Here is a 25,435-nt window from a genome sequence, read left to right on the forward strand (position 1 = left end):
GTATATTTATTTCTCCCCATCTGCAAAGCTGATTGGTTCAGTATTAGGAGTGCATAGCTGTGACGCGTTACTTTCACAATATATGACGTGTTTGCTGTAACCGCGAAAGCGTTTAAAAAAAATCATTTGAAAAAACGAAGGAAGTCAAAAATATTCTACAATAGATATTAAAATAATAAAAAATACTTTTGTGTATAAAAACATACCCAATTATTGCGGCCTTTATATTTCATATGTTGGCAGCACTGTAAATCAGATAGCTGTCAATAATCATGAGTTAAAATCAATAATATCGTGCCGTCGCAGTGGAAACGCTCAGTTATTTACCGTCCATATTAAGACTTTTTATAACATTGTTAGGACTTACAATAAGTAGCTAGGTAATTCAGTTGATATAAACCCAATAGAAAATTGTCGAGCAGCTCTTAAATCCATTGTATATAAGTGCTCAAATACTAATTTAAATATTATGAAGAAAAAAATATTGAAAACGTGTGACTAAACGATCCAAAAATAAAATAAAAGCTATAATTGCTAGTATAGAGTATGCCCAGAAGAGTATCCGAAGTAATGAAAAAGAAAGGTGGTTTTACTAGATATAATTTTTAAAATTAAGTTTGTAAAAATATTGCTATTTTTAAATTACATAAAAGTCTGTAGAAACTACAAGAATATAAAAAATAATAGCTGGTCCAATTATTTTGTCACGCCCTTGTATATCTACCGGTGAAATGGTTTTGGACTTCACTAGTGAAAATATAACTGCTCTGAAAAATACACATTCACTGTAACACAGTGAACATCATACTATCCACTTTTTATCAAAAACACACATACGCTTTACTCACACAATCATATTGTAGGAGTTGATAACCAGTTACTGTGATATTACAAGTTTTTTATTTTGTGCGAAATATGTATTTTTATAGCCGGATGTGACACAGACGAAAATCCTTGGAATGAGCATTGCCGCTTCAACAAGAACAAGCGAGACAACGAATATTCTTACGCGCATGTATCGCTTCTCTCTCGCATACATCTTTATACGTAGACAACGCATTCACAAAATTATTGCAGTTTGAATTTTGACGTATCAGTTAACAGCAAACTGTTTTTGGATTCGGTACACACAATTTAACATAGTGACTTTTTAAAAATTGAAAATAAACTACCACTCTTCTTCTACATCCTTAGAAAGTTATTATTGTTGAAACGAAACCAAAGAAAATTGACTTCCAACTTAACCGTGATTTTGTTTTGAATTTTTATTTTTTAAATATAATTAATTGTATTTTAAAATATGTATATTTAAATCTATTATATGTAAGCAATTTGTATCACTACATAACAAAAATATTTTATTAATTTTTGAAATGTTTTTAATTGCATTTCTAAATAATATATCATATGTGTAAAAGCGTTTACGATCTCTTCTAAACTCTCCAAACTCTGCCGATACGCTGCAGTTTCTCGATAATAATCGTTATTGTGGCGCAGATAAAAACAAAAACAGCACACAATCGTATTTTCGTGCGACATATATCCTCATTCAAGACACACCCTAGAAATTTTAATACATATTGAAAGGATATGGATAGGCATTTTGGTCCGGCTTTTACAAAATACGAAAATTTCGTGTATTACATTTTATTTTATACAAGAAAAGTAATGATAGACATAAAGTACAGTCACACTAGACGATAACACTTTCATATACGTATTATTAATATATGTTTTTAATTTTTCTCTTCGTTCAAATGCAACCGACGACACTGTATCTTGGATGCAGTGCGATCGTTCGCCTCCCCAATAATTCATATAAACGTTATCATTATCACAATATTTAGACACAAATTTGACCAAAGTGACCCCGACTAGTGCAAGAGTTACTACAGCCCTAATGATTTCATCAACTTTACAATTATTAATATAAAATTATTTGTATCTTTGTATTATATTTACAATATTTTTGCGCATGCGCATATATGTACGAGCAGATCTAAACACGCTCGCTTGTATACGCACATTGTTAAAATAATCTTAACACTAATGTTTTTATTACAATCAACAATTCCACACTGTGGGATGAGATCCCATGTTCGTATTCGATAATCGCAAACATACAAAAAAATAACTTATCGATACATTAATACGCAAAAGGGAAGATGGGGAGTATGTTGCAGACTGAATCCGGGAGTGCAAAATTAACTTTATAATCATATCCGATCGTTTCATAACAGATTAACGTGTATACTCAACAACATAATATAAATTTCCAGCTGCATATATCTCGTTCGTTGCGAATAAAATAAACCTCTTAAAACGCTTCAATGCATCATTGAATTTAGGAACATGTAAACATATATTTATATTTTATATGCATTTTATATATGGCAACTTGTTTGTGAGAGTCTTATTAACATACGCACGTCGTACGCGACACACAAAATAAAATAAAAAACACTATCGAAACACATCAAACATGCTCAAGATAAAAACACAAAACATAATATTATTTTATCATCATTATAACAAATTATTAATTAAATTGATTGCATCTGTATTCTAACGATATATAATAATGAAAATAAAAATCTATACACGTAGATTGATAAATGTTATGATGAAAAATTCACTTTCATATCATCGCATCGACGCCAAAGTACAAAACTCTAATACGATCTAACCACTGAGCACCATTCTAATATGTAAATCATTAATCACCACAAAAAGTTTGTTGATATGCAGAAACAGATCTGATATATCGTTATCATTATTGAGCTTGTTAACGACTAATTTTAATTATATAATTCGCCTTCCACAATGCGATCTGTTTTATTTTTAACCCTTTTACTCTCAATATTGCAATTTATCTAGTCTATAACTATACTACTCGTACATTTACTTTGCAATATATCATCTAAGCCTGAGACGGCAAAGATTACAACATCCGCAAAATGAGCATAAAAGGGTTAAATCAACACAAAATGTCTTCAAAAATAGAATCGGGTTGTTCGGAACTCATTGATACAATTTTGAATTTCTCATAAATTTCCTTACAACCAAAAACACATAGGTGATTTCTGATTTACGCTCTCGTTTTCCATAACTTCAAAAATATTGTGGAAAAATAATACACAATATAATAAAAATTGAAAAAATTACAAATTGCCTATTGCTATCGATTATACATATAATACTCATTCCTCGCTTTCACGCAGTCCTTAATGCGGGCACACCCAACAACACGCGGTTTTAGTTTTATTTATCTTTTCTCATTAAACTCTTAACAATTTTTAATATTTCATAATAATCAATATATAAATTATGTAATTGCTTTCATTTATATTTGTATTATATATATCAACATCTGCAAAACGCATGTCTCGAGTGACGACATCCCTACAAAATAGGACACTTTATAAACCGTATACATCACTTAAAGCCTATTCTTCAAAACACTCCTTTGGCCGTTTCAGTCAAATGCGAGCGAGGCGACGATCGCCTCTCGCTCGGGATCTTAAAATAGAACAATCGTTCGACCCGCACTCGCACGTTAAACACTCATAAAAATGTCGGTAATGCAATTGCTACTACATGCAGCTCGAAAAAAATCATTCCTAAGCGCGTCGCTAAAAAATCAGATGATATGTCATTTAAACGATAGCAAACCTACGCGTAAAACTTACAATAAACAATGTTATCTACGTCAAAAAAAGCGCTCCAAAATAAGAATAATATAAATAATGTTGATTGCGTATCGTGACTAGTATTTATTACAATTCTGCTCAACTATACATACGCAAGATCGAAAGTATAATTTTGTGGCAAACCAATAGCGACATCGCTATACGTCCGTATAAAAATAATGATGCGTGATAATTTGACATATTAAATAATTATTACTACATATATATTTATATGCGTATATATTACATAACATAAATTTACATTCAGTACTAGGTGGTATCTAGCTATCGTCGTTATTCGCTAACATTTCACATCGCTACATCTGAAAGATACACCGTTTTACATTAGATCTGATATACGATTAACTCAACTCCGTTGAATACTTTAACATATGTAACATTTTTCTTGCGCTAATTTTTAAAAGCATTGTATCTTTACAGTATAAAAAATATTTCCTGTCGTTTTTCATTACGACTATTATGCCAACTCTAGATAATAATAATAAAAAAAGAAAACAGAAAATATCGGACGTCCCTCAATAAAGTTAATATCTCAACATAATCCAATGAAATGGTAACATAAATTTATAAACGCTCTTTACTGATATAAAATACAACTCAACGTAATCATAATAATATGTAAATATATCTGAATATACATAAAAAAATATAGAAGAAGCAACAAAATGATTCGGTTACGTTACTTATTTTGATAAATATAATAAAAATTACATTAGTCTCGCTGTCAAAATATAATAGATCCAGATCTGAACATGGAATTTAATTTATAACAGTTAATAACAATATATATGTGTGTGTGTGTGTATATATATATCCATAAAAGAAATTACAAAATAAAAATACACATATTTACGTATATGTGATAGTTACATTATATAATCTCAGATGGCAGCTGCGACACAGTGATGCATCTCCGCTGCTCTAATTGTGTTGTTCCAAAAGCGAGTCAATGTTTCTCACGACATAGAAGAGCACGGCAGCCGAGGAGATCCCATCTGAGTCAAAACGCGGTCCAGCCACTGAAGTGGTCCGTTCAAGTGTAATTCGATCCAGCATGGTGTCGACGTGACAGTTTGACGTCTATTAATTATAAGAAAAAAATCATTTTTTAAACATGATTAACACAGGCCCCTGAAAATTTAAGTATTAATGCTCGACTGACTCTTAACCCTTAGAGCGGTATTGCTTTACATGTACGGTGGTCGAATTTTCCCTGTTTTAAGGTACCCAAGATAGTTATTATAGTAAACCCCCCTACAGCGTATTCGTGTCCCTCCTATTGCGTACTTTTTGTTACTATTTGTTATGTTATGATATTCCAGAGATATTCATCACAATACATTAAAAAAATATTTATTTTTGTATAGCCATGGAAAAAATTATGATCAAGAAAATCTATGTACACGGTTTTTTAATACATTATGTAAACACTTTTCAGGGGGTTTCAACCATTCTAATTTTCTATAATAAAATTATTTAATTATGTAATACATATCTATTACAAAGCTAAAAAAGTATTAATGAATCATAAAATGTATTTAGATATGACACTTTATATCCAACATTCAAATTTTAGTGTATTTAAAATAATACTTAATCTTTCTAAACTTAGCTATTTTTTTATTTCAAAATTTAAATGCAAAACCCATGTAAATATAATAATTTATTCAATATGATTGTTCCACAGAGCAATCTGCTGAATTAAAAAAACAATAAGAAAAATGTCAAGTACCATATTATAAAATTCGGGAAGAAATGCAGAAGACTGAAGACAATAAAGAAAATTATCCTGTTATATTAATTAAAGTGGTGATGAAATTAATGTATTAAAAAGGTCTCGATGGAACATGATTAGATGACAGTGACAGTAATTAAATACATAATTACACGATTTAAGATGTTTAACTTTTTTATTTTTATTATTGTTTGGTTTTAATATAATTAATATCCTAAAATAAAACATACTGCAGAAAAAGTTTAATAATTTAAGTTTACTTTTTATTATTTATTCATTGTAGGCTTACGCGTTTTAAAAAAATTACTCAAAAATCTGTTGCATTTGACTCCCCTGGCACTTGCAAAATCAAGGACATTCTTCGCGCATGTGTCGCAATAAGAACATAGGGCATGTGCTCTTGTTTACAAACAAAATACGAGGTCATTTAACCCTTTCCGGTCCTATGTCGAATGTCATTCGACATCGACTTTATTCCAATGAGTCCTATGTCGAATGTCATTCGACATTTTTTTCTTCATCAGTTTATTGTCAAAATACAAGCAAACATATTTTTTTCTCACTTGTATTTAGCGTAACGGTATACTGGGATGAGGATTCAATGGTTTTTATGAGCATTTGAATGTATAACTTTCTACCTGAGAATACAAAAGGTTTGTTTTAGTGGCTAGATTGGTACGCGTCACTCACTCGGATCAGTTACGCTCGACCCATGCACGTGAAAACAGTTTGATAATTATTATTACCGATAACCATAATTGTACTATTATTCTAATAATTCGAACCCCTCAAAAATGCCTAGAATTACAAAAAAAAACCGCAATAACAACGAGTTTGAAAGAAGTAATGAAGAATATATGAATGAAGTGAAGTGACTGAACTATTTCTTGAAAGTGAAAATGAAGACGTTTCTGGTGTAATAAAACAAACAAAACCGAAGAAGAAGATTATCTATAACTGATCCTGGACCATCTGTTCCCCCGAGTGCTTGGAGTTCTAATTCTAATAAAGAAATAAATAGTCGTACAATACCACGAGTCTACAGAGTCTTGAGCAGCAGTGATAACGATTCCGAATTTCGATCAAGATTATTACTTCCTGTTTTTATAGTTAGGCGATAGGGAGCAAAGACTGGACAAATAGGGTCATTTCTTATACCTCAACCCTCAAGGGAAGCATAAAGATTGCCTGGTATGCTCCAACAGAAAAATTCCTGGGAGTAGGAAAGAAACGCAATATATTTGTGTAACTTGTAAGAGAAAGCCCGGCCTTTGCATCGGTGAATGTTTTCACCGATATCATACTTTGGATGTGTATAAAATGTAATAATTAGAGCATTATCCTATACCTTAAAAAAAAAAATTGTAAACATAAATATAGTTTTATTAAAAAAAAAACTAGATGTATTGTTTTACTTTGTAATTCTGTAAATCCTTTGTGGACCTGGTAGAAATTTTTTTTTTGTGGACCGGAAAGGGTTAATACATAAAAATTGGAAAAAAATTTGATTTGCTGATTTTATTTAATTCACAAAATAAAGTTGAAAGTAACCTAAAATTTTGTATGGTATAGGGGGGTCGACTGTAAATCTATAAACTAAAGAAACAATAAATAGAAAAAACATTATATTTACATATTTTTTTAAATGTCATATAATGTAAATAATTTTAGAAAATAATACCAATAAATTTAAAAGTACGAAATAAATTAACATAAAAAAAATATTTTATATTAATTTTATGAAAAATATTGAGAGCCTCTGAATTGATATAAAATATATATAAAATAAATTAACGATATTTAATAATATAAGTGTCATAATAAATTATTAAAACATACTAATACAAATAAGTGTTAAAAAATTCAAGTAATAAAACGTTGAAAATCACTAACTTTTTAAACTATAAATGCAATATAAAATAACAATAAATATATAATTGTGGAAAAATACACAAAATTCACTAACTACTCAAAGGGATTACGTTCTTACAAATGTTACATATTTGCATCATCGGATCTCAACGATAAGTTTTACAAATGACGCATATTTAAGTCATCGGCCCATAATTGTGCTACGTCATATTGCTTTTATAACTATCCCACTCGTAAAGCCAACTGGAGTATGTATATAAAAGTTTCTATCGATAGGTTAATAAATCAATTTGCATGGTGTTGCAGTAGAAGCAATTTTTATTATTATAAGTAAATGTATTTTCAGCAAAGTGAAAGTCTAAGGAAAATTCAGAGCAATCGGGAGTACTTCAAGGTGATATTTTGTCTCCCGAATATAGCTTTAGATAAAGCATCAGGTCAAGTTTTTATGCTAGCAAATAGTAAAAGTTTCGATGAGTTATCATCAAAATCATGATAACCACATTTACGTGGAAAAATCGGAGACACTTCGTAAGAGCCCCGATATGTTGTTACATTTTTATTGCATTGTATTTCATATAATTTATCGTTAGTATTCATCACCTGTATTCGGCACCCCATCCTTTCACAAACGACATGCGTATTGTGCACATACGCGTCAGTTGGAATACCGCCTCAAAGCCCTGCGACACAGATTGAGAGAGCAAAGCGGCGAACTCCTGATTATTAAATATTTTTAGATTGCAACCTAAAAACAATACAAAATAAACAGTTAAAAAAAACACATTGATAACGAATCATGGGTAGCAATTTAAATTATTATTACCAGGCGGAATTTTACATACGGTAGCCGGATGCCATCCGTAGCGTTGATTGCAATTAGGTGATTGTACAAAAATAGAAGAGTCGCTCAGACATTCTGCAAATACTTCCCCTAAAAAAAGTACAATTATTATAATCGAGTATTTCAATTATTTGTAGAATGCGTCAAAAAAATCTCACCTCCGATATAATATAGTCTCACGCCTTTTCCGATATGCCTCCTGGTTTGTTCGACTACATCGTTGCGATTAACATTCGACAAGAGACCGAGACAAAATCTAGAAAATCATAGAATAGGTTAACTCATCGCTTTGTTGACTTTGCCCATACATTATCTATCAGAAGTCTGACTACTACGTCTACTGTTGATGTAAACAATAATTTAATCTATGACCTGTTATCGATACATTTAGATTAGATCAGAAGACGGAAAAAACAACCCATTACCTTTCGCTATTGCTGGGATCTGTGAAACCGTCGACGGTGATGCTGGGTTGGGAAGCGTGAAACGTCTCTCCGACTCGGGTGTTCAACTCGTAGTAGCTGATGGAGCACCAAAATGCCGGTTCGTGATATAAAACGGGGGCCGCTTCGCCGGCGGGTGATCCTCGCGCTGTCAGCAAACAGGCTATATTAATATTGACAAGTGTTTACGTCAGACGAACTCACGAAACTGAGCTCAGCCTCACGTAAACTTAATACTTCACTACAGGTAGACGAACAAATATATTTATATTCATTAACAAGCATTCAACGTTCAAAATATCTTGGCAATTTAAACCCAATGATAGACGAATATAATTTATTTCAAAATTAAACTGAAAGTGAACGGACTAGTAGTATTATTGTGTATTCAAAAATCAATGAAATACATATAAATGTTTATATTTGAATTCATATTATATAAATATTCATAATACCAAAAATTCATTCAGCATTATATAAAGTGTGTCCCAAAATTAACGCAAGATTTGAATTAAATTATATATGGCGGAATCTCGTACCATATGAACAAAAAAAATGGAACGAATCACTACCGGTGTTTTCTAGAGGATTATACTGACTATAAAAGCTAAGCTTTAATTTATAATATGTCATAAAATAATTGTGCAGGCGGACTATTACATCTACTATATTCAACATGACCGAGTATAATTCTAGACACAAAAATAATATTTCTGTAATAAAAATCCTTAATTCTAGGTTCGAAGAGGAGCAGATTTTGATTCGAGTTTTTGTCAATGGAATAAATTTATTAGTCACCCTACAAATCTATGAAAAAATAAATAAAAAATTGCGACAGTTACTCACTCATGTTGTCATTGTGGTCCATAGGATCTCCATCTTCGCTCATGTAGCCGGGAGGAGGCGTTTCAATCTGCGGTCCAGATCTACAACGCAACAGCGATTATTAATAAATCTTCGTAAATTATTTTTTAAAGCTTGGCGAGATGCTTACAGATGGACCGTGGTGTTAGTCGGCACTTGTTGCGCTAGAGTCGCTTCCAGATACATTGCACTATGGGGTTGCATTCCCCTAAAAACAAGCATAATTAGGAAACAGACATAAATTTATAATATCATAAATAAGACACGTAGGCCAAAATACTAACCCGAGACTTGGATACAAGTTCACGAGCAAATGATGATTGTTCGGATTCGGAGGATAGGGAGGGGGAGCTTCTCCGCCGCTCCCCCCTCGAGGGACCAATATCGGAGGCAACGCTAAAAAAATAATTCAATAAATCGATCCACTTGATAAACAGTATAATATTAGGTCGTAAAGATATTTACCAGGAGTGTCCTGTCGCGTATAATGGTACGGGTTTATGCACACTTCTTCCTTCTTCAACTGATAGGCGAATTCGCAGTGTTCAAGCGGTCGCAATTCGTGTTGGCTCTGAATATTATGGGACTTGTTAATATTACCGCTTATAAAAAAAAGTATACAACAATTAAAATGCCTCACCTGTAAATGTGGCCAACGCCAGAGGCGACAGTAAATCACATGAGGCAATCCTTTACGGTGTGCTCCCAAGCCTTCGGTCCCAGGTTTTACTCTAAAATATACAATTACTATTATTGTAGACTGATTTTTTAAAATCCAAAGGATATGGTAAAATGGACGCTTTCTAAGAGAAACCTCTTTGACATAGTAAGTATACAATTTTATCCTCACAGAAATATTTAGAATTTTAAACAAAATAATAGGACATAAATGTTGTTTATATTATTAAGAAAATCATGTTTGAATTTTTAAGATTCAAAGATTTCATCGACAGAATTTCCCATATGTGCCATTTATTTACGAAACCCAATGATTGAATTGCAAAAAATTGCGTCTTCGAAGTCAACTGAAACAAAATCATACCCTTGAGGTACACCAATACGAACGAAAAAGTTTATCTATTGCTCTTAACACATTGCACAAATTTGTGTTTGTTTCAACTTCATACAGCAAAAACCCATTAAACTGCGGATCTACTGTAACATATTCATTTAGCGCTTTAGCCAAAGATATTACTGATATTATATTAATTTAAATTAATATCCAAAATTCCAGAGGTGCAAGACTTGAGTAAAAAAATTTCGTTATAAGACAGTGTTCATACATCCTACATGTAATATATTTGTAATGGTGAAAAAAGTTACCATAAAATTGTGAGTCGTGTACCAATATAAAATAAATAGTATTGTAATATTTTTTAACATTTTACAGTTAACATATGTGGTGATCTTCGCACGGTACTGAACTGTCGCTTTGACATTTTGTTTGATATTTAAACAACGTAACAGACAGATTTCTTTAAATTACTAAAAAAATACAATGAAAAACGAACTGTCACCTCCAATAGAGATACACTCGTATAATCTTATTCTATTATTATTTATACATATTATATATTCTAACACTAATGAAATTTTAAATTTAATATTTGTTTTTGTGTCACGATTTAGTAACGACGTGTCGGCATTTTTTCGCTGTCAATGGTAGCATAGTTGAACCTGTGTTGCAATTATTGCCGCGTAAATTAACCGTAAAGTGTTGAATATAAAAAATATTATAGAGGTCACAAAGTTTGATATTTGTTGTTTTAAAAATGAGTAAAAGTATTTCATCATAATCTGAATCGTTTTTATTTATAAAATATGTATATTTGGTGATTTCAAACATGAATTGATTATTTATTTTATTGGTATGCGATCTTACTATATTTTCTTAAGCTTCGAATCTCGTATAGAAAATACTATAATATATCATTTATAAACAAATTACACCTTCCTAAAGGGTTGGATTTGGAAATGGAACTAAACAATAACGCGATTGGCTCTCAATTTGCCTTATCTCCCATTCGTTCACGGTTCGTCGAAAGATTCAATACATATTGTAAAAAAGGTTGTTGAAACTGGTAAAAAACGTTATTTTTGTTTTGTAATTCTCAAGTAATTTGTAGTCATTTTATTTTTTATGTGATTTGTTAGGTTTTCTTTTTTTTGTAATGTATAATTTTTTTATGGAATTGTAAGATTTTTAATTTCTTCGTGTTATTTGTAGTTTTTATATAATTAGTAAGATTATTTTAATATAATTTGCGTTATAAAATAAATTTTATTATTATTATTATAAAATAAAATTTAGGCACAGATATGTGCCTAAATTTTACACAATAATTAATTAAAGTACATAAAAAAATGTTTTAAGCCACTGATGCACAGAAAGTTTTCATATTCGATCACTATGTACGTCATCAATGAGCAAACAACCAAGAATATCATTTCAGCTTTTTCCAGGAGGGGTGGGGCAAAATAAATGAGAATCGAATGAAGCATATCTAAACTGAATTTTGACCAATAGAAAAGCGCCAAAAATAAGTATCCCTTCTCAGAAGCAAAATTCCGGTAACGAATGTCCCCTGCTGCTATGACGTAGACACGATTTTATTGCTTTTGATGTGAATTTTTTACTTCTGAGAGGTGAAAATTGTTTTTGCGCCCTTTTATTGACCAAAATTTGGTTTGAATACACTTTAATCAACACTCATATCATAAATCCGTAGTAAATCGGCAAGGATAGCTATCATATTTTTAAACAATAATGTAATATCCAAGTGCAGACAAACTTTGGAGCAATATGCGCAGTATGTCCGTACTTTTAAAACTTTTATTAGGTTAGGTTTGCGTTTGAACAGCAAATGGACGTTTTGCAACTGTCAAATTGAGTTTCATAGAAATCAGTTAAATTATATTTATGTCTTTAGAAATATATATCTACCGTTAAAAATGTAGTTGGACTTCAGTAGTGAAAATATAACTTCACTGAAAAATACACACTGTAACATGTAAATAAATAATGATAAGTATGTAATGTATACATTATTACGTATGGAAAAGTTGAAATCGTATAAGTTGACTAGCACCTGCTAGATAAATTATATTTTCACTGGTAAAAAAATATTTTCGGGATCGATTCGACTATATTTTTTATTAAAATTCACAGTATTTCATAAAAGGACAAGCATTTTTATAGGAAAATTCAAGGGGTCTGCCCCCCCCCCCCCATGACGTCCCTGTAAACAACGATCGTTGTTAGCATTTCTCGCTATTTTTACGAACAACGATATATCGTTGCTTAGCATCCGAAATTATTGTTTTTAAATTGAATTTATGTAGATTTGCTAATTTATTTGGGTGCAGGGTAATAATAAAGTTAAAAATGAATTACTATTTTTGGAAACGAGAAAACGGTAATTCGAGGTTCGAGGCCCTGGAAATTATTTTATAACTAAAACGTAGTATTGTGCGACTTGACTATCCCTGTTGTGTACGAATCGAATTTTGACATATGCATATATACACACACACACTCGCACCTACCGGCAAACACAATCAACACAACATCGTCACGTTTTCCTAGGCTAAAATAAAAGCGCCGAGACGGGAGCGGAGTCTCTTCCCGAGGCGACTTCCACCGTTCGATCATGTGCGTGCAGAGCGTGCGCAATGGAAACGAAGCGGCCCGCGGCCCGCGGCCCGCGGTCGACGGTGAATAAGATCGGAAGTTGGAGATCGAAGACGAGAGGAGCGGACTTTTCGGAAAAGGCGAAGAGCGGGTAAAAAAGACGGCGCGTCGAAAACTCACCCCTTCGGAGACTTCGGAGCGGCGACGGAACGACCCCCACATTGCGCAACGCCGGCTCGCGTTTGGCCCGAGAGCGACGAATCGCGGCCAAACACCGGACCGGGTCGCGCGTTTTTTTTTCGACCAAAACAATAATAATCTAAAATAAATACGTTCGTCTGCGTTTCGAAATAGATTATAAAGCGGCCGACGCACGTTCGGCGTTTACTTCGCGACCTTGAACGGCCCGAAATTCATATTTTTCAATATTTCAATATTATCCGTAGGGAGGCAGGGTGGCTGAAACAAATTCAGTGTTTTGAACAACCACCAAAGTTTAGAGTTACATTTTGGAAGAAATTATTTGCAAAAGACTTGCTAAAAGGGTCGTAAATCTCGTTTGTTCGTCGGCGTGATGAACAAACCGTTTTGCGTATCTGGATGACATCCATTGGCATTTCCGAACAAATAAAATACAAAAACTCACTTGTAAAATACAAGAGTCGATGCCAAATATCTCCACCAAAGAAAAAGATGTTCCACATTCAGTGAAAAAGTGGAGCTACGCTGAATTGATTGAGAAGATCCTTAAAAAAAGCAACTTGGCTATACTTTTACCGTTCAATCTGGTCCAGTTGAATCTCAAGACTTCGACCACATCTTCGATACGATTCGGAGCACATAGGTAATATCTGACCGAACAACCCCGCGGTTGCCGGGCTTTAGCTATAGGATTACCCTACAGCTAGGGATATAAATACAGACAATGATCACACAATTGTATCAACTTAGAAAAAAGATTAATAAAAGATCCTTAATTAAGAAAGTCGTTTCCAAAGAATCATTTCAAGTACAAAAAGATTTTAAATTATTTGAATATACTAAACAGCGTAGTCTCGAAAAATTGTACAATTCCTTATTGCGCTTTATGCATTAGTCTATAATTATTTTTTAAATAAATAAACTGCAATAAATATCCTTATAATTTCCAATTATAATGTCTATTGCAGTGGTGGCCAGACCGTGGCGCATTGGATGATCACAAGTGGCGCATTGCATCATTGCGCCCACTTATTCTTTTAAAATAGGCATTATAACTGAATCCATATTCATATTTTTACCTCAAATGCCCTTAATTCAGCCTTTTCATAAATGAAATTAATAAAAAGCAAAACAATCGCGAATAACTGATTCGAATTTGAACAACGATCAATGTAGATTTGTGCTCTAATAAACGTGTGTCTTTTGAAATGACATGAATTAATTAATTGAATTCCGTGATTGAGTTATTCCTTTTCCTCCCATAAGCGAAGCTGTTCCTACTCCTATCTCTATTTTACAACCCCAAATGTGAACGTAAGAAGGTAAAAAAAGTGCTCGAGTTGTATGGTGCATCTAAACTTGTGAAAAAATTGGCGCATGGTATACAAAAGTTGGTCACTTCTGGTCTATTGTAATATATTGTATTGCAAATTTTTAAACAAAACAAAAACCATTTTTTCGGGCGGTTTTTGAAAACCACACGTGTCAGATGGATTCACCTGACACCAGGCCGGCGCCGTTTAGTGGGGAAGGTATTGTATGGGCTAGTACCTACCATTTCAGACGTGCCGGACGAATCCATCTGACGCCGGCCCGACGCTGCCCATAGAACACCACCCCAACTACACGGCGCCGGGCAAATCCATCCGGCACGTGTGAAACCGGTATTACTCTACAGCCCATTTAATGTATTCGATTCTTTCTTCAACGATGACGTCAGATCTCACAATTTGGCCTAAGTATCAAAAGCTAATATATCGGATTTTGGCAACTAAATGCTTAATTATTAATCTTCTTTTTAATTTAGAAGGAATTTTAAATGATTGAAGCATAAGGTGAAAAATATGCCTTATTAAAGATAGAAATGGAGGTCTACAATCCTCCATACGACTCGTGTTTCAAAAGTAAGTGCGACCTAATGAAGGTTACGAAGTACTTTCTCAAATAACTGACTAATATGAAGTGATTAGTATCAAAATTACTTTAGTAGTCTTCCGTTGCTTAGGTCAGGGGTAGAAAACCTCCAGCCCGTTGGCCCGCCACAGATAGGCTCAAAATTCAATAAATTTACCAATTTCTAATAATATTTTTTTATATTAAAAAATTTAATTTAATTATTGAATCGTGAATTTTTTTAATATCCTTGACTATAAACACTTCTGCCAGTAAAAAGTTACGGGTTACGCTCAGCTGGGCGCTTAAGATTTATGATCTTTTTGGAGAATTTTGGTGTTCATGCGTGACAAACAAATGATAACTTTGTAATTGAAAATTTTGAATAGCCTGCGGATGATTTTATAAATATCCAAATGGTCCTTGGCATAAAAAAGGTTCCCTGTCCCTGGCTTAGGCACATATATCAGCAAGAGACGCATAAGTTCTACAATATTTTTAAAGTTTTTTTTTAAATATCCTTGCACTGATATTTTTTCCACTTATTTTGATCTAACATTTAACCCATTTAAACCTACTGTACCATATATGGTACAGTAGGTTGAACTATTTTTCTGATGTATATCTAATCAAGTGTTATGGCAATGATTTAGTTTTGCGTCAAGTATAAGGAATAAACAAAATATTAATATAATAAATAAAACTATAGTCATCAGAAAGTTAAAAAAAATATTTGTTTCGTAATTATATATTATAATATATTTTGGAATTAACTTACAAATAATACTTCTGGTTATGATATTAGTTTTTTATTAATATTTGTGTACATTTTTTCACTTTGAAATATGGTGTACCCCATTTGGTACAGTAGGACAATGTACAATACAAAATTCGTGGAAAAATCTATCTTATGGATATTAGAAATAATTTAGTTGCTATGCTTTATTATGAGACAGATTTTTAACGATATTTACAAATTTGCATTGTGCTGATAATCTAGATTTAGATAAATCCGACAAATTTTCAAAATTTGGCCCATTTACAAACATTATATCTAGTAGTCTGTATAGAGAAAACCATAGTGTCGGAAACAATTTCAGTTTCAATTTCTGAATGTCAGATACTTGAATTAGATCTTAATGCCAATGTAGTTCCAACCTATACTGATAAACTTTTTAAACATTGAATGGGAGAATTACCACTTGTTGTTCATAGACAATTTTTTCACGGGCTTGCCTCTGGTAAATGAACCAAGTAAAAGAAATATACGAGTCGCTGGTACTATTGGAGAAAATCGATCTGGGAAATGTTCCTTACTTGAAAATAATGGTGAAAAAGAGAGGAGCGGAAAAAAAGAAACTACTACTGTTTTAGTGATGAATAAACCAGGTTCATAAATCGCAACATCTGAAAAAATATCACCATTTCACAAGCTCAATTGGTCCATTAATTAGTATCCATAGAAAGAAGTGGTACATGCCTCTCATTTTATACTGCATTGATGTGGCAGTACAAATTGCTTGGTTGGTTATCGGAGATAATAGCGGGACGATGGATTTGTTGACTTTTAGGAGATGTATTACAACAGGTATTATAGAAACAAAAAAGCCAGAATCAAACAGAGCATCTTCACTGTCGACTGAGGCAAGATATGATGGTAAAGAGCATTTGGTTATAAAACCAAGTGACCGAACAAGAACTGGGCTTTGCCATAAATAGTGCCCTGCCAGATGTATAGAATGTAATGTTGGACTACATGTTTAGTGTTTCTTGGATTATCATACTAAAAACTAATGTTAAATAACGAATCGTGGAAGATGTATACAAACTTGTAAGCGTAGGATTGTTTTATATTGTATTGTAATAATTAAAATAAAGTAAAATGAAATGTCAACAGGATTTTAAATATATATGCTATTTCTTCTGTTGGAAACCACATATTGTCTCTTAAGAGGAAAGTTATTTTCTGTAAGAAATCCAGACCATTTTAATTAAAATGTAATGTTAATAATTTTGAACTCTTCTACTACAACTTCTTTCCAATATGTAGTTTGGAATGTACCTCCTTTAAATTAAGCTAATATTTCTTTAATTAATTGTTGATATTTTGGTTCATTGGCAAAAATTTATATTTTTATGGTTTGCATATATTTGACAAGATTATGTTTTTTAAAAGTTTGCTATTGTAACTCAATATAAGAAAGTGACATATATAACATTAGAAATTGGAAATCATTTAAGAGCAAAAATGTCAAAATAACTGAACTAGACGACCTTGAAAATATTCGGATCGGTTTCAAATTGTAGATAACACTATTTTTAAATATGTTAAATTGAACGAACTATAATGTTGTCGACCTATAGAGCGTAGTTATCTATAATGAATACGAGTACGAGTACAGATAAACTAGACGGAATAATATGTACACAAATCATATTGTATATTTTGATGGAAGACAATGGAAGTAAAAGTAAAAATAAAAATAGCGCGTTCACGATACCTGGGTATGGTGACACACTTGGTGTTGGGGTTCCTCGTGGAGACGGCTCTCTCGAGCTCGTCTAGGGCGCCGCTGCGCTTGAGCTTCTTGACCAGCGAGCGCACCGCCTTCTCGGCCCACTTGTCCTCGGCGTCTTGGCCGGCGCCGGCGCCCCCTTGGCCTCCGCCCCCGCCCGCGCGCCACCCCAGCAGCCGCTTGACGGCGGGCGGCGTGAACGGCAGCATCTCCACCGCTGCGACTCGATCTAACGAGCGAAGAGCGCATCTCTACGCCGCCGGCGTTTCTATCTAGCGAGCGGTTATCAGAACGGCGATAAGCAAATCGAACTAAAGATAACGATTAGATGCATCGATCGAGATTATTCACGCTATACATGTGCAAGACGCACGAGTATTTTAATTGCACTTTTTTAACAAATTTCTAACTCGTTTAAAAGTTGTTCGGTTTTACCCTCCGCTTTGTCATTCATACTAGTATCAACTATTTTTGAAACATTGTCAAAAATGAAATTCTTGTGTCTCGGAAATAATGAAAATAAAATTGCATCACAGTTGCTCGATAAACAAATCAAGGACTGGTATAAGCCACACAAATATGTAAGTTATTTTTTAATTATATAGTGTCCCAAAATTAACGAAGGAAATTAAATTCAACGAACTCTCTTCGCTATGCATGGTCATTACGTCATTAGGCTTCAGTTTTTGTGTTATTTGAATTTTGTAAGCATGGAGACACGGATCTTTTGTGAGTATACGCTGTAAAGAGCTTCTTGAAATTTGCAATTATTGTTCAACACTCTCACGCACTGCTTCGATATTAACATTTAAACGGTTTGTTTTTGGACGACAGTGTGTAACTTAAAACACTATTCCGACCATATTTTGTATTCAATTTTCGAATTGCGGCCGCCAAACTTTCATTATTTTTCAGATATTGTTCAATAATGAAAACACGTTAGTGTATCGTGTAGTGCTCCATTTTTACTAACCCAAAACTTTCAGCTGTCAATTTTTTTTCAGGGCTGCCAACATTTACTGCACAAATGACGGCAATTTCAAATCTTTCAAATCATTAATTTTAAAACACTCTATAGAACTACTTTTTTTTAATTATACAGGTTTTTGCCGCTCCTAGCAACTTAGTAACTAAGCATCGTTCTTAAAATAAAAATGTATTGACTTATGTAACATTAAAAGATGCAAAAAGAAATCTACAAGAAAAACACCTACATATGTTTTATTATTGGATTTTTTAAGGAAACTTTATTTAAAACAGGGATTGGCAACCTTTTTTTACTAGGAAGACATATTTCAGAAATGTGGAAGTTCGGTGGGCTCATGGGATAAAGAGGGTGGAGGGGTACTATATTAACATACATATATAATTGCAACATTTACATAAATTAAAATTTTAATTGAAAAAACATAATTCTAAAATTGATAATTAATGCGATATTTAGCACTGTAAATCTGCGGCCAACTCGTAGTAATGTGGCACATAAATTGAATTCCCAGTTCTCAGACATTGGTCCAAATGAGTGTCAGTGAAGCTTGGTCGATACTTTGATTTAAAGTATTTAATATTGGAAAACCAACAATCACAAGCATATGTCGACACGCAAAAATGTTCAATTTTAAGGCACATTTTCTCAACAATGGGAAGCTATTTCCATTCACTAAATTCCAGAATTTTTCTTTGTTATGATGTGAATTAAAAAGGATGATAACTACTTGGTCTATAATCTCGGCATCCCTGGACATTTTTTTTTAAATAAATGGCTAAATAAAGCTTTTGCGAGCCGTAGTCTGTGGAATTATAGTTGAGTAGCGGACAAGTGGGTCAAAATATCTCAAATTGAATTGAGTGATAGTAAATTTCAATACAAAATGTTTACAAATATAATCATACCGTATGCCAACGCCATGAACTTCCTTAGATTGAACGTGAAATTGCGACGAAGCGAACTTTAACTGTAGCTTCAAGATGTCAAGGCATATTCAAATTGAAATTTGTCACAAAATGCAAATTTATAACTCATTTTAGAGCAAAACGCCAGGTAACATATTTTTACCTCGGATAACTATTTTCAGCATATCTAAACATTCGTAAGGGCTATTACTGAGGACTTACTACCACTGAATAACAAGGGAACCCTAAAAAAATGAAAGTTAACTTGAAAAAGATTTTAATTAAATATATAAGTATAATTTTGAGACAACGTGAAAGAGCTCCATTAAATATATCACATAAACATAAATAAGGTTATTGCACTCATTAAAGACGAAACATCGCCACGCAGTATTTTTATTACGAATACGATTTAACTAAAATATGTTTCCTTGTTAACCCTAAATTTTACATATTATTATCGCGTTGTTTCCTTAATTTTATATAAAATTATTCCCAGTAGCAATCGATATGTAAAAAAAAGGTTTTTGATAATTTATTTTATTGTAACTTTAGGCTGTTAAAATCCTACTACTCGGAACTGGAGAATCAGGAAAAACCACAGTACTGAAGCAAATGAAAATCTTACATGTGAAAGGATTTTCAGAAGTGTAAGTAATGTTTTTTTTAACGTCTTGTGATGATTTAAACGACGCTTCTTTTATCACCGCTTTTTAATGTCTTGATACATCTCTGTTCATTGTGAAATGTTTTTTCCCTTCCTTACCATTTTTAGTACATTATTTACTTTATAACTTCTAATTAAACATATGATAAAGTCGACGTAATCGTTTACAGTGAGCGTAAAGAACGAGCAGAGCAAATCAGAAATAATATTCACGAAGCTGCTTACGTTCTAGCTTCACAACTGGGTCCATTAGGATTTGAACCTAAATCTGAAGCAATGAGAGCGTCCATTAAGTTGCTAGAAATAGGAGCGACTCCTCCGAGATTCACTCAGGTAATCAATAGTAGACAACCGATAAATAGTCGCTTTTGATAGAAAAGCAAAATTAATTTTCTAGGAATACTTTGATACCGTTCAAGAGTTTTGGGACGACGAAGTCGTCAAGATGTGTCTGAGGCGTTCCAACGAGTTTCAACTGATCGATTGTGCGGAGTAGTAAGCTATATTTTATATAATATTTTACAATAATAATAAAAGACCAACGCCTTATATAATATAACGAAAATTTTTAACTATTTTTACTTTTAGCTTTTTAAATAAACTACAAATAGTCAGAGATCCAACTTACGTACCAAACGATGATGATATATTACAATCGAGACAAATGACTACTGGAATTCAAAAGATTGAGTTTAAGGTGAAGGTATATCAGTCATTACATAAAAATTAAAACGTGTAATACTATTTTGTGCTAGCTTCTGTATCGTTAACCTCGGTCCTTCGTTTTGATGGCAGCTCTAACATCCTCACTAACAACCAATAATTGTCAAAATTCCCGGATTGAATTTTTAGAAATATATTTGACACTTTCTAAATTTAATGGCATCCCTGTATTGCAGATATTTTTAACTGCTATTATAATGCATTATGACTGAGTACTCATAAAGCATTATAATAGCTTAACTAGGATAATTTTATCTCAAATGCCAATCGCAACAAAAAATATCCTATTACTATTCATACGACTACTCCTTAACAAACACCGAAAGAACAGTAAAATTATCGTTAATTTATAAAAAGTTACACATTTTTTCAAATGTAAGAAATAAAACGAATAGAATAATGGGACAACTTGATGTTGTTTTAAATTATGTTTATATGCTAAATGTTTATTTATAATTTCACAGGTATCGAATTCTCAAGATGGAGGAATGCAAGACTTTTGGTTGTTCGACGTCGGAGGTCAAAGAGGAGAGAGAAGCAAATGGATTAAGGTATTACAAGCTTGTACGATTAAATAAAAAGCTTAAGAAAGTCCAGAATGTATTATGCTTAGGTATTCGAAGGCATTCATGCTATATGGTTCTTAGTGGCTTCGAGCGATTTCGATCAAACTTTGAGAGAGGACAACAAACAAAATAGACTCAGAGAGTCCATCACTATCTTTGAAAGTACCTGGCAAAGCAGGCAGGTTAAATCAGTCGTGATAATTTAACAAATTAGTCAAATTTGTAAATATAAGTATTACAGGTTTTTATTGGAAGCCGGCTTAATAGTATTTTTAAACAAGCAAGATGTACTCAGACGTAAAATCGAAGAAGGAAGAAGCGTGAGTCAGTATTTTCCAGAATATGAAATTTTCAAAAGATCGAGAAGAGATCTTCCTAATAATGAGTATGAACGTGCGAGATTGTTTATTCAAAGTTTATTAGTGGTATAGTAGATATTTTTTATAAACGTTTATGAGTCGTGATATATAGCTTATTGTACATTTTTAGGAGAAAACCCAAAAACCGCAAACGTCGAATCGGAACACTCCTTTCGCGAGTTCCGATAACCTCGAAGCCGGAAGAACTCGACAACGAGAATGTTACTATCACTTCACGGTAGCGACCGACACTGAGAACATCAAAAAGGTTTTCAAAGACATCCGCAACGTCGTATTGAGAAATTCTTTGAAAGAAATGGGAATGTTATGATTCGAAGAAATAAAACGTTAATATAATTATTATATAACAAAGGCGAAACATGTATAAACATTTTATTTACAAAAAATATAATATTCACAAATAGTGTTACTTCTAAAAAATAACTATTTTGGTAGATATTTAATTCTCTGATATTCTAAGTGCAAAATCAATTAACATTAGCAAAAAAACGAACAACTGAACATATACTTTTAAATTTGAACTAATGATATTACCACTGTACATTTGTTTTGCCACAAATATAACATGATTTGTTTTAAATATAAAATTATGCACTGATTCAGTTTTTTTAAGTACTTTGTTAAAAATATTGTAGAAAAATGACAAATGAAAATTTTATTATCAACTAATGATACAGCTTAAATCAGCGTATAATTGTATATCTAAATCAAGTAGAAAAAAAATTGTTGCACGGTGTATTTGGACTGTTAACGCTTTTTGGACGTCAGATTAGTCTTGAAATAGATGTCTTCTATTCTACGTGTTAAATTCACTAATGTATTATATTTCCATACTACATTAGCCAAATGATCGCCAGGTAACGATGTAGTTATTATAGTAAAGATATGTCCGAAAACGAGCGCATCCAATTCAGTCGGACTGTAAAAAGTAAACATTAAAAAATCTGATAATACAGACTTTAAATATATATATATATATACATATACATATACATATACATATACATATATATATATATATATATATATATATATATATATATATATATCATATAATCCACTTACTGGCTCCCAAAAAAATAATCCTTATCGCCAAGTTTCTCGCTCAAGGCCTGACAACATTTTTCAACCTGAAATAACAATAACAGATAGCATTGTTTCATTTATATCATACTAATAAGTGATTTATAAAAGTATAGAATAGTTTACCTCGTTTATTACTTCATCCATAGATTTTTCGTACCAATTATACATTTTAAGTTGCTTGATTATCTTGGAACGTTTCGTCCAGTTTTGTACGATAGACAATGGCCAAGGAAAACCAGAGCCGTTTCTGACGGATGTTACGGTACTGTAAGTTTCGTCATCGGCCCAACATACGAAGAGCTGATAAAATAAAACATATACAGATGTTAAATCAGATTTAAGCGTCTCAATTAATTTAATAGTATAGTACCTCAGCGTTATACAGAACATTGTTGATTGTGCTTATATAAGCGCGAATTTCAGAATTTTCCATATCGTTCAACGCCGGCAGCGAAGGTTTGACGTTTCTCTTTTCACAATGTTGAGCGATCGCTTCCAAGTCGGATACGAGAAACTTGCCGCATTTGATAAACGGAACTCTGCCAGTGGGAGACATCCATTCGGCATTCCATCGCATCTCTTCGGTGTACGGCAACTTCCAAAACTAATTAAAACAGTTTATTTACAAAATAATAAATAATCAATAATGAATAATATTGAAATCTCACTCTAAGCAATGCTTCGACTGCGTTGCAGTTTGCAAGATCTGGAATCAAGATTTGCTCAATCTTATAAGGCATGAAAAGTTTCACGTCCTCGGGCCAGTATTGAGGATCTGAAGTTTGCATATACATTATTAACGTTATTCATCGCATATGTTAATTCAAATGAGGATTCTTGTTGTTTCTAACCTAGCTCCATAGCCACAGTTTCGGCTAACGTACGAGTCATTTTAAAAGGGGAAAGTGAAACTCTGGAATAAAATCAAGCACGTCGTCCAGCTATTACATCACGTTTTGGTTGCGAAAATAGCCACTCTAAAGCGTCATAAATAACAGTTCACGCAAAAATAAACCCTGACATCAGTCCGTAAGTTGACGTTTTAATAAAATTTGGTCTTAACAACCGTTTGACGTAACACTGGCAAAAGTTTTATTTTGGTTATAACATCCCGAATTTCCGCCATTGACTAAATTTATTTCATTTAAAAATGTTTTTACAAATTGCGTACACAGTAAAACCATATACATTTATAAGCTCTCATTAAACCATGTATCAAAGATATTCTACAAGAAACCTTGTCTTCTCAAATAATATACTTTCACGTAGAATTCATGATTTAGCAATATAAATGATTGAGAAATAATTTTAAGATTTAAATTTTGACACGAGTTTGGAATTAGACAAGGACGTTGCACAATTTCAATTTTTATCTTCTGTTATAACCTGACAGGGTAAGTCAATCAGATACAAACAATATTTATAAGTAAGAATTGAAAAGCTGGATTGAAGGTCGACAGTACTTGACCATATTATTAGACCCAAGCCAAATTTTAGATTTTTTCCTTTAATTGGTCTATATCATAGTGTAATGAAATATATAAAGGCGGCAACACATATTCAAAATATTTTCTACAGAGAAAAATTCTAATACTTTAGTATGGTGGTCAGTCACATCGTAGGCCTTTGTAACGAATACCGAAATAGCGAATTTCCTAGTATAACGAATATTCAATTTGCCTCCGAAAAACTTTCATACAAAATGTTTTCATTGTAACAAATACCGATCTCAGTATAACGAAATATATTGATCAGAATTTAAAAATGACGTTCCAACTTGCACAATATTTTTCCGAATTCAATTCGTCCTTGACTTGGCCTGTGCCAAGTGAGTTCACGAGCGACATTCAAGGTGTTCCGTCGACTCACAAACTTTTTTATAAAACATTTTTTTTAACAAATTTTATTGTGTTCATTACAATATTTTTAAAAATAGACAAAAAACGATCTGTCAGTCATGTAAGAGGTTATTTTGATGCTGTAGTAATATGGTAATTGAAAATAAAAAATATATATATCACCTTTCTTACATTCAATATAACGAATTTTTAGTAAAACGAAATTTTTTTTCGGTCCCGTGAGCTTCGCTATACTGAGATTTCACTGTATATGAAACAGGTTTTATGCCACTTCCAATATCAGAATATAATTGTCCACGATCGAATCAAACATTCAAAGAATAGTAGTGGGAAAATGTTCTTAATTATTCTGTGAACTGGAGTATATATGTTTAGCGACTAAAGGGTGACGGGTGGCAATTAGACACAGATTGACCCGTTGCAGTAATGTTTTATTGACGATTTAAAATAGTTACATGTTTGTAAAGTACGGAGCGGGCGCGCGTCTGAATGGGCCGAATATTGCCAGTAGAGAGAAACCGTTACGTCAGTGCTACCCAAGTACCGCCAATT

At 32.7% G+C, this 25,435-nt stretch overlaps 3 protein-coding genes across 10 annotated transcripts; 1 reads left to right on the top strand and 2 right to left on the bottom strand.

Annotated features, from left to right (window-relative positions):
- Nucleotides 1-1,631: 1,631 nt before the first annotated feature.
- Smox (Smad on X protein) lies at nt 1,632-17,947 on the bottom strand. 2 transcript variants are annotated; one of them, XM_088195243.1, is made up of 11 exons: nt 17,695-17,947; nt 10,109-10,199; nt 9,934-10,039; nt 9,753-9,864; nt 9,599-9,676; nt 9,451-9,530; nt 8,587-8,752; nt 8,320-8,417; nt 8,144-8,251; nt 7,921-8,065; nt 1,632-4,790 (listed from the first exon to the last, which is right to left on the bottom strand). In XM_088195243.1, exons 1-11 carry the CDS (start codon nt 17,916-17,918, stop codon nt 4,667-4,669), a joined length of 1,332 nt encoding a protein of 443 aa, XP_088051369.1. In that variant the 5' UTR covers nt 17,919-17,947; the 3' UTR covers nt 1,632-4,666. The 2 variants fall into 2 exon arrangements, with proteins under 2 accessions (XP_088051369.1, XP_088051368.1); XM_088195242.1 differs by having other exon boundaries at nt 8,587-8,767.
- A 109-nt stretch (nt 17,948-18,056) lies between these two features.
- Nucleotides 18,057-22,902, top strand: LOC148231368 (guanine nucleotide-binding protein G(f) subunit alpha-like). 7 transcript variants are annotated; one of them, XM_088195259.1, is made up of 9 exons: nt 18,057-18,290; nt 20,158-20,252; nt 20,440-20,602; nt 20,667-20,764; nt 20,858-20,972; nt 21,457-21,543; nt 21,606-21,736; nt 21,800-21,983; nt 22,048-22,902. In XM_088195259.1, the coding sequence occupies exons 1-9, from the start codon at nt 18,198-18,200 to the stop codon at nt 22,246-22,248; spliced, it is 1,167 nt and encodes a 388-aa protein (XP_088051385.1). In that variant the 5' UTR covers nt 18,057-18,197; the 3' UTR covers nt 22,249-22,902. The 7 variants fall into 7 exon arrangements, 3 of the variants coding, with proteins under 3 accessions (XP_088051385.1, XP_088051386.1, XP_088051387.1); XM_088195260.1 differs by having other exon boundaries at nt 20,858-20,966; XR_015811085.1 differs by lacking the exon at nt 22,048-22,902 and having other exon boundaries at nt 21,640-21,736; nt 21,800-21,924.
- LOC148231369 (metaxin-2-like) lies at nt 22,272-24,106 on the bottom strand. The gene is made up of 6 exons (XM_088195264.1): nt 23,876-24,106; nt 23,693-23,799; nt 23,395-23,628; nt 23,148-23,324; nt 23,004-23,068; nt 22,272-22,857 (listed from the first exon to the last, which is right to left on the bottom strand). The coding sequence occupies exons 1-6, from the start codon at nt 23,913-23,915 to the stop codon at nt 22,686-22,688; spliced, it is 795 nt and encodes a 264-aa protein (XP_088051390.1). The 5' UTR covers nt 23,916-24,106; the 3' UTR covers nt 22,272-22,685.
- Between the last annotated feature and the right edge of the window lie 1,329 nt (nt 24,107-25,435).

This window comes from Plectrocnemia conspersa, unplaced genomic scaffold, assembly GCF_051122295.1.
Source record: "Plectrocnemia conspersa isolate PC_06_02 unplaced genomic scaffold, ASM5112229v1 ptg000010l, whole genome shotgun sequence".
NCBI lineage: Eukaryota > Metazoa > Arthropoda > Insecta > Trichoptera > Polycentropodidae > Plectrocnemia > Plectrocnemia conspersa.

Bases quoted from the DNA above. Each gene is read 5' to 3' on its own strand.
- Smox (XM_088195242.1), bottom strand. From the start codon at position 17,918: ATGCTGCCGTTCACGCCGCCCGCCGTCAAGCGGCTGCTGGGGTGGCGC. The intron at 9,677-9,752 runs GTTAGTATTTTG...GCTTGTTTTTAG, and splicing joins AACTTGTATCCAAGTCTCGG to GGGAATGCAACCCCATAGTG. The intron at 8,418-8,586 runs GTAATGGGTTGT...ATGATTTTCTAG, and splicing joins GATCCCAGCAATAGCGAAAG to ATTTTGTCTCGGTCTCTTGT.
- LOC148231368 (XM_088195259.1), top strand. From the start codon at position 18,198: ATGAAATTCTTGTGTCTCGGAAATAATGAAAATAAAATTGCATCACAG. The intron at 20,765-20,857 runs GTAAGCTATATT...TTTTACTTTTAG, and splicing joins CTGATCGATTGTGCGGAGTA to CTTTTTAAATAAACTACAAA. The intron at 21,737-21,799 runs GCAGGTTAAATC...TAAGTATTACAG, and splicing joins GAAAGTACCTGGCAAAGCAG to GTTTTTATTGGAAGCCGGCT.
- LOC148231369 (XM_088195264.1), bottom strand. From the start codon at position 23,915: ATGACTCGTACGTTAGCCGAAACTGTGGCTATGGAGCTAG. The intron at 23,629-23,692 runs GTGAGATTTCAA...TGTTTTAATTAG, and splicing joins CAGTCGAAGCATTGCTTAGA to TTTTGGAAGTTGCCGTACAC. The intron at 23,069-23,147 runs GTAAACTATTCT...TTGTTATTTCAG, and splicing joins TGGATGAAGTAATAAACGAG to GTTGAAAAATGTTGTCAGGC.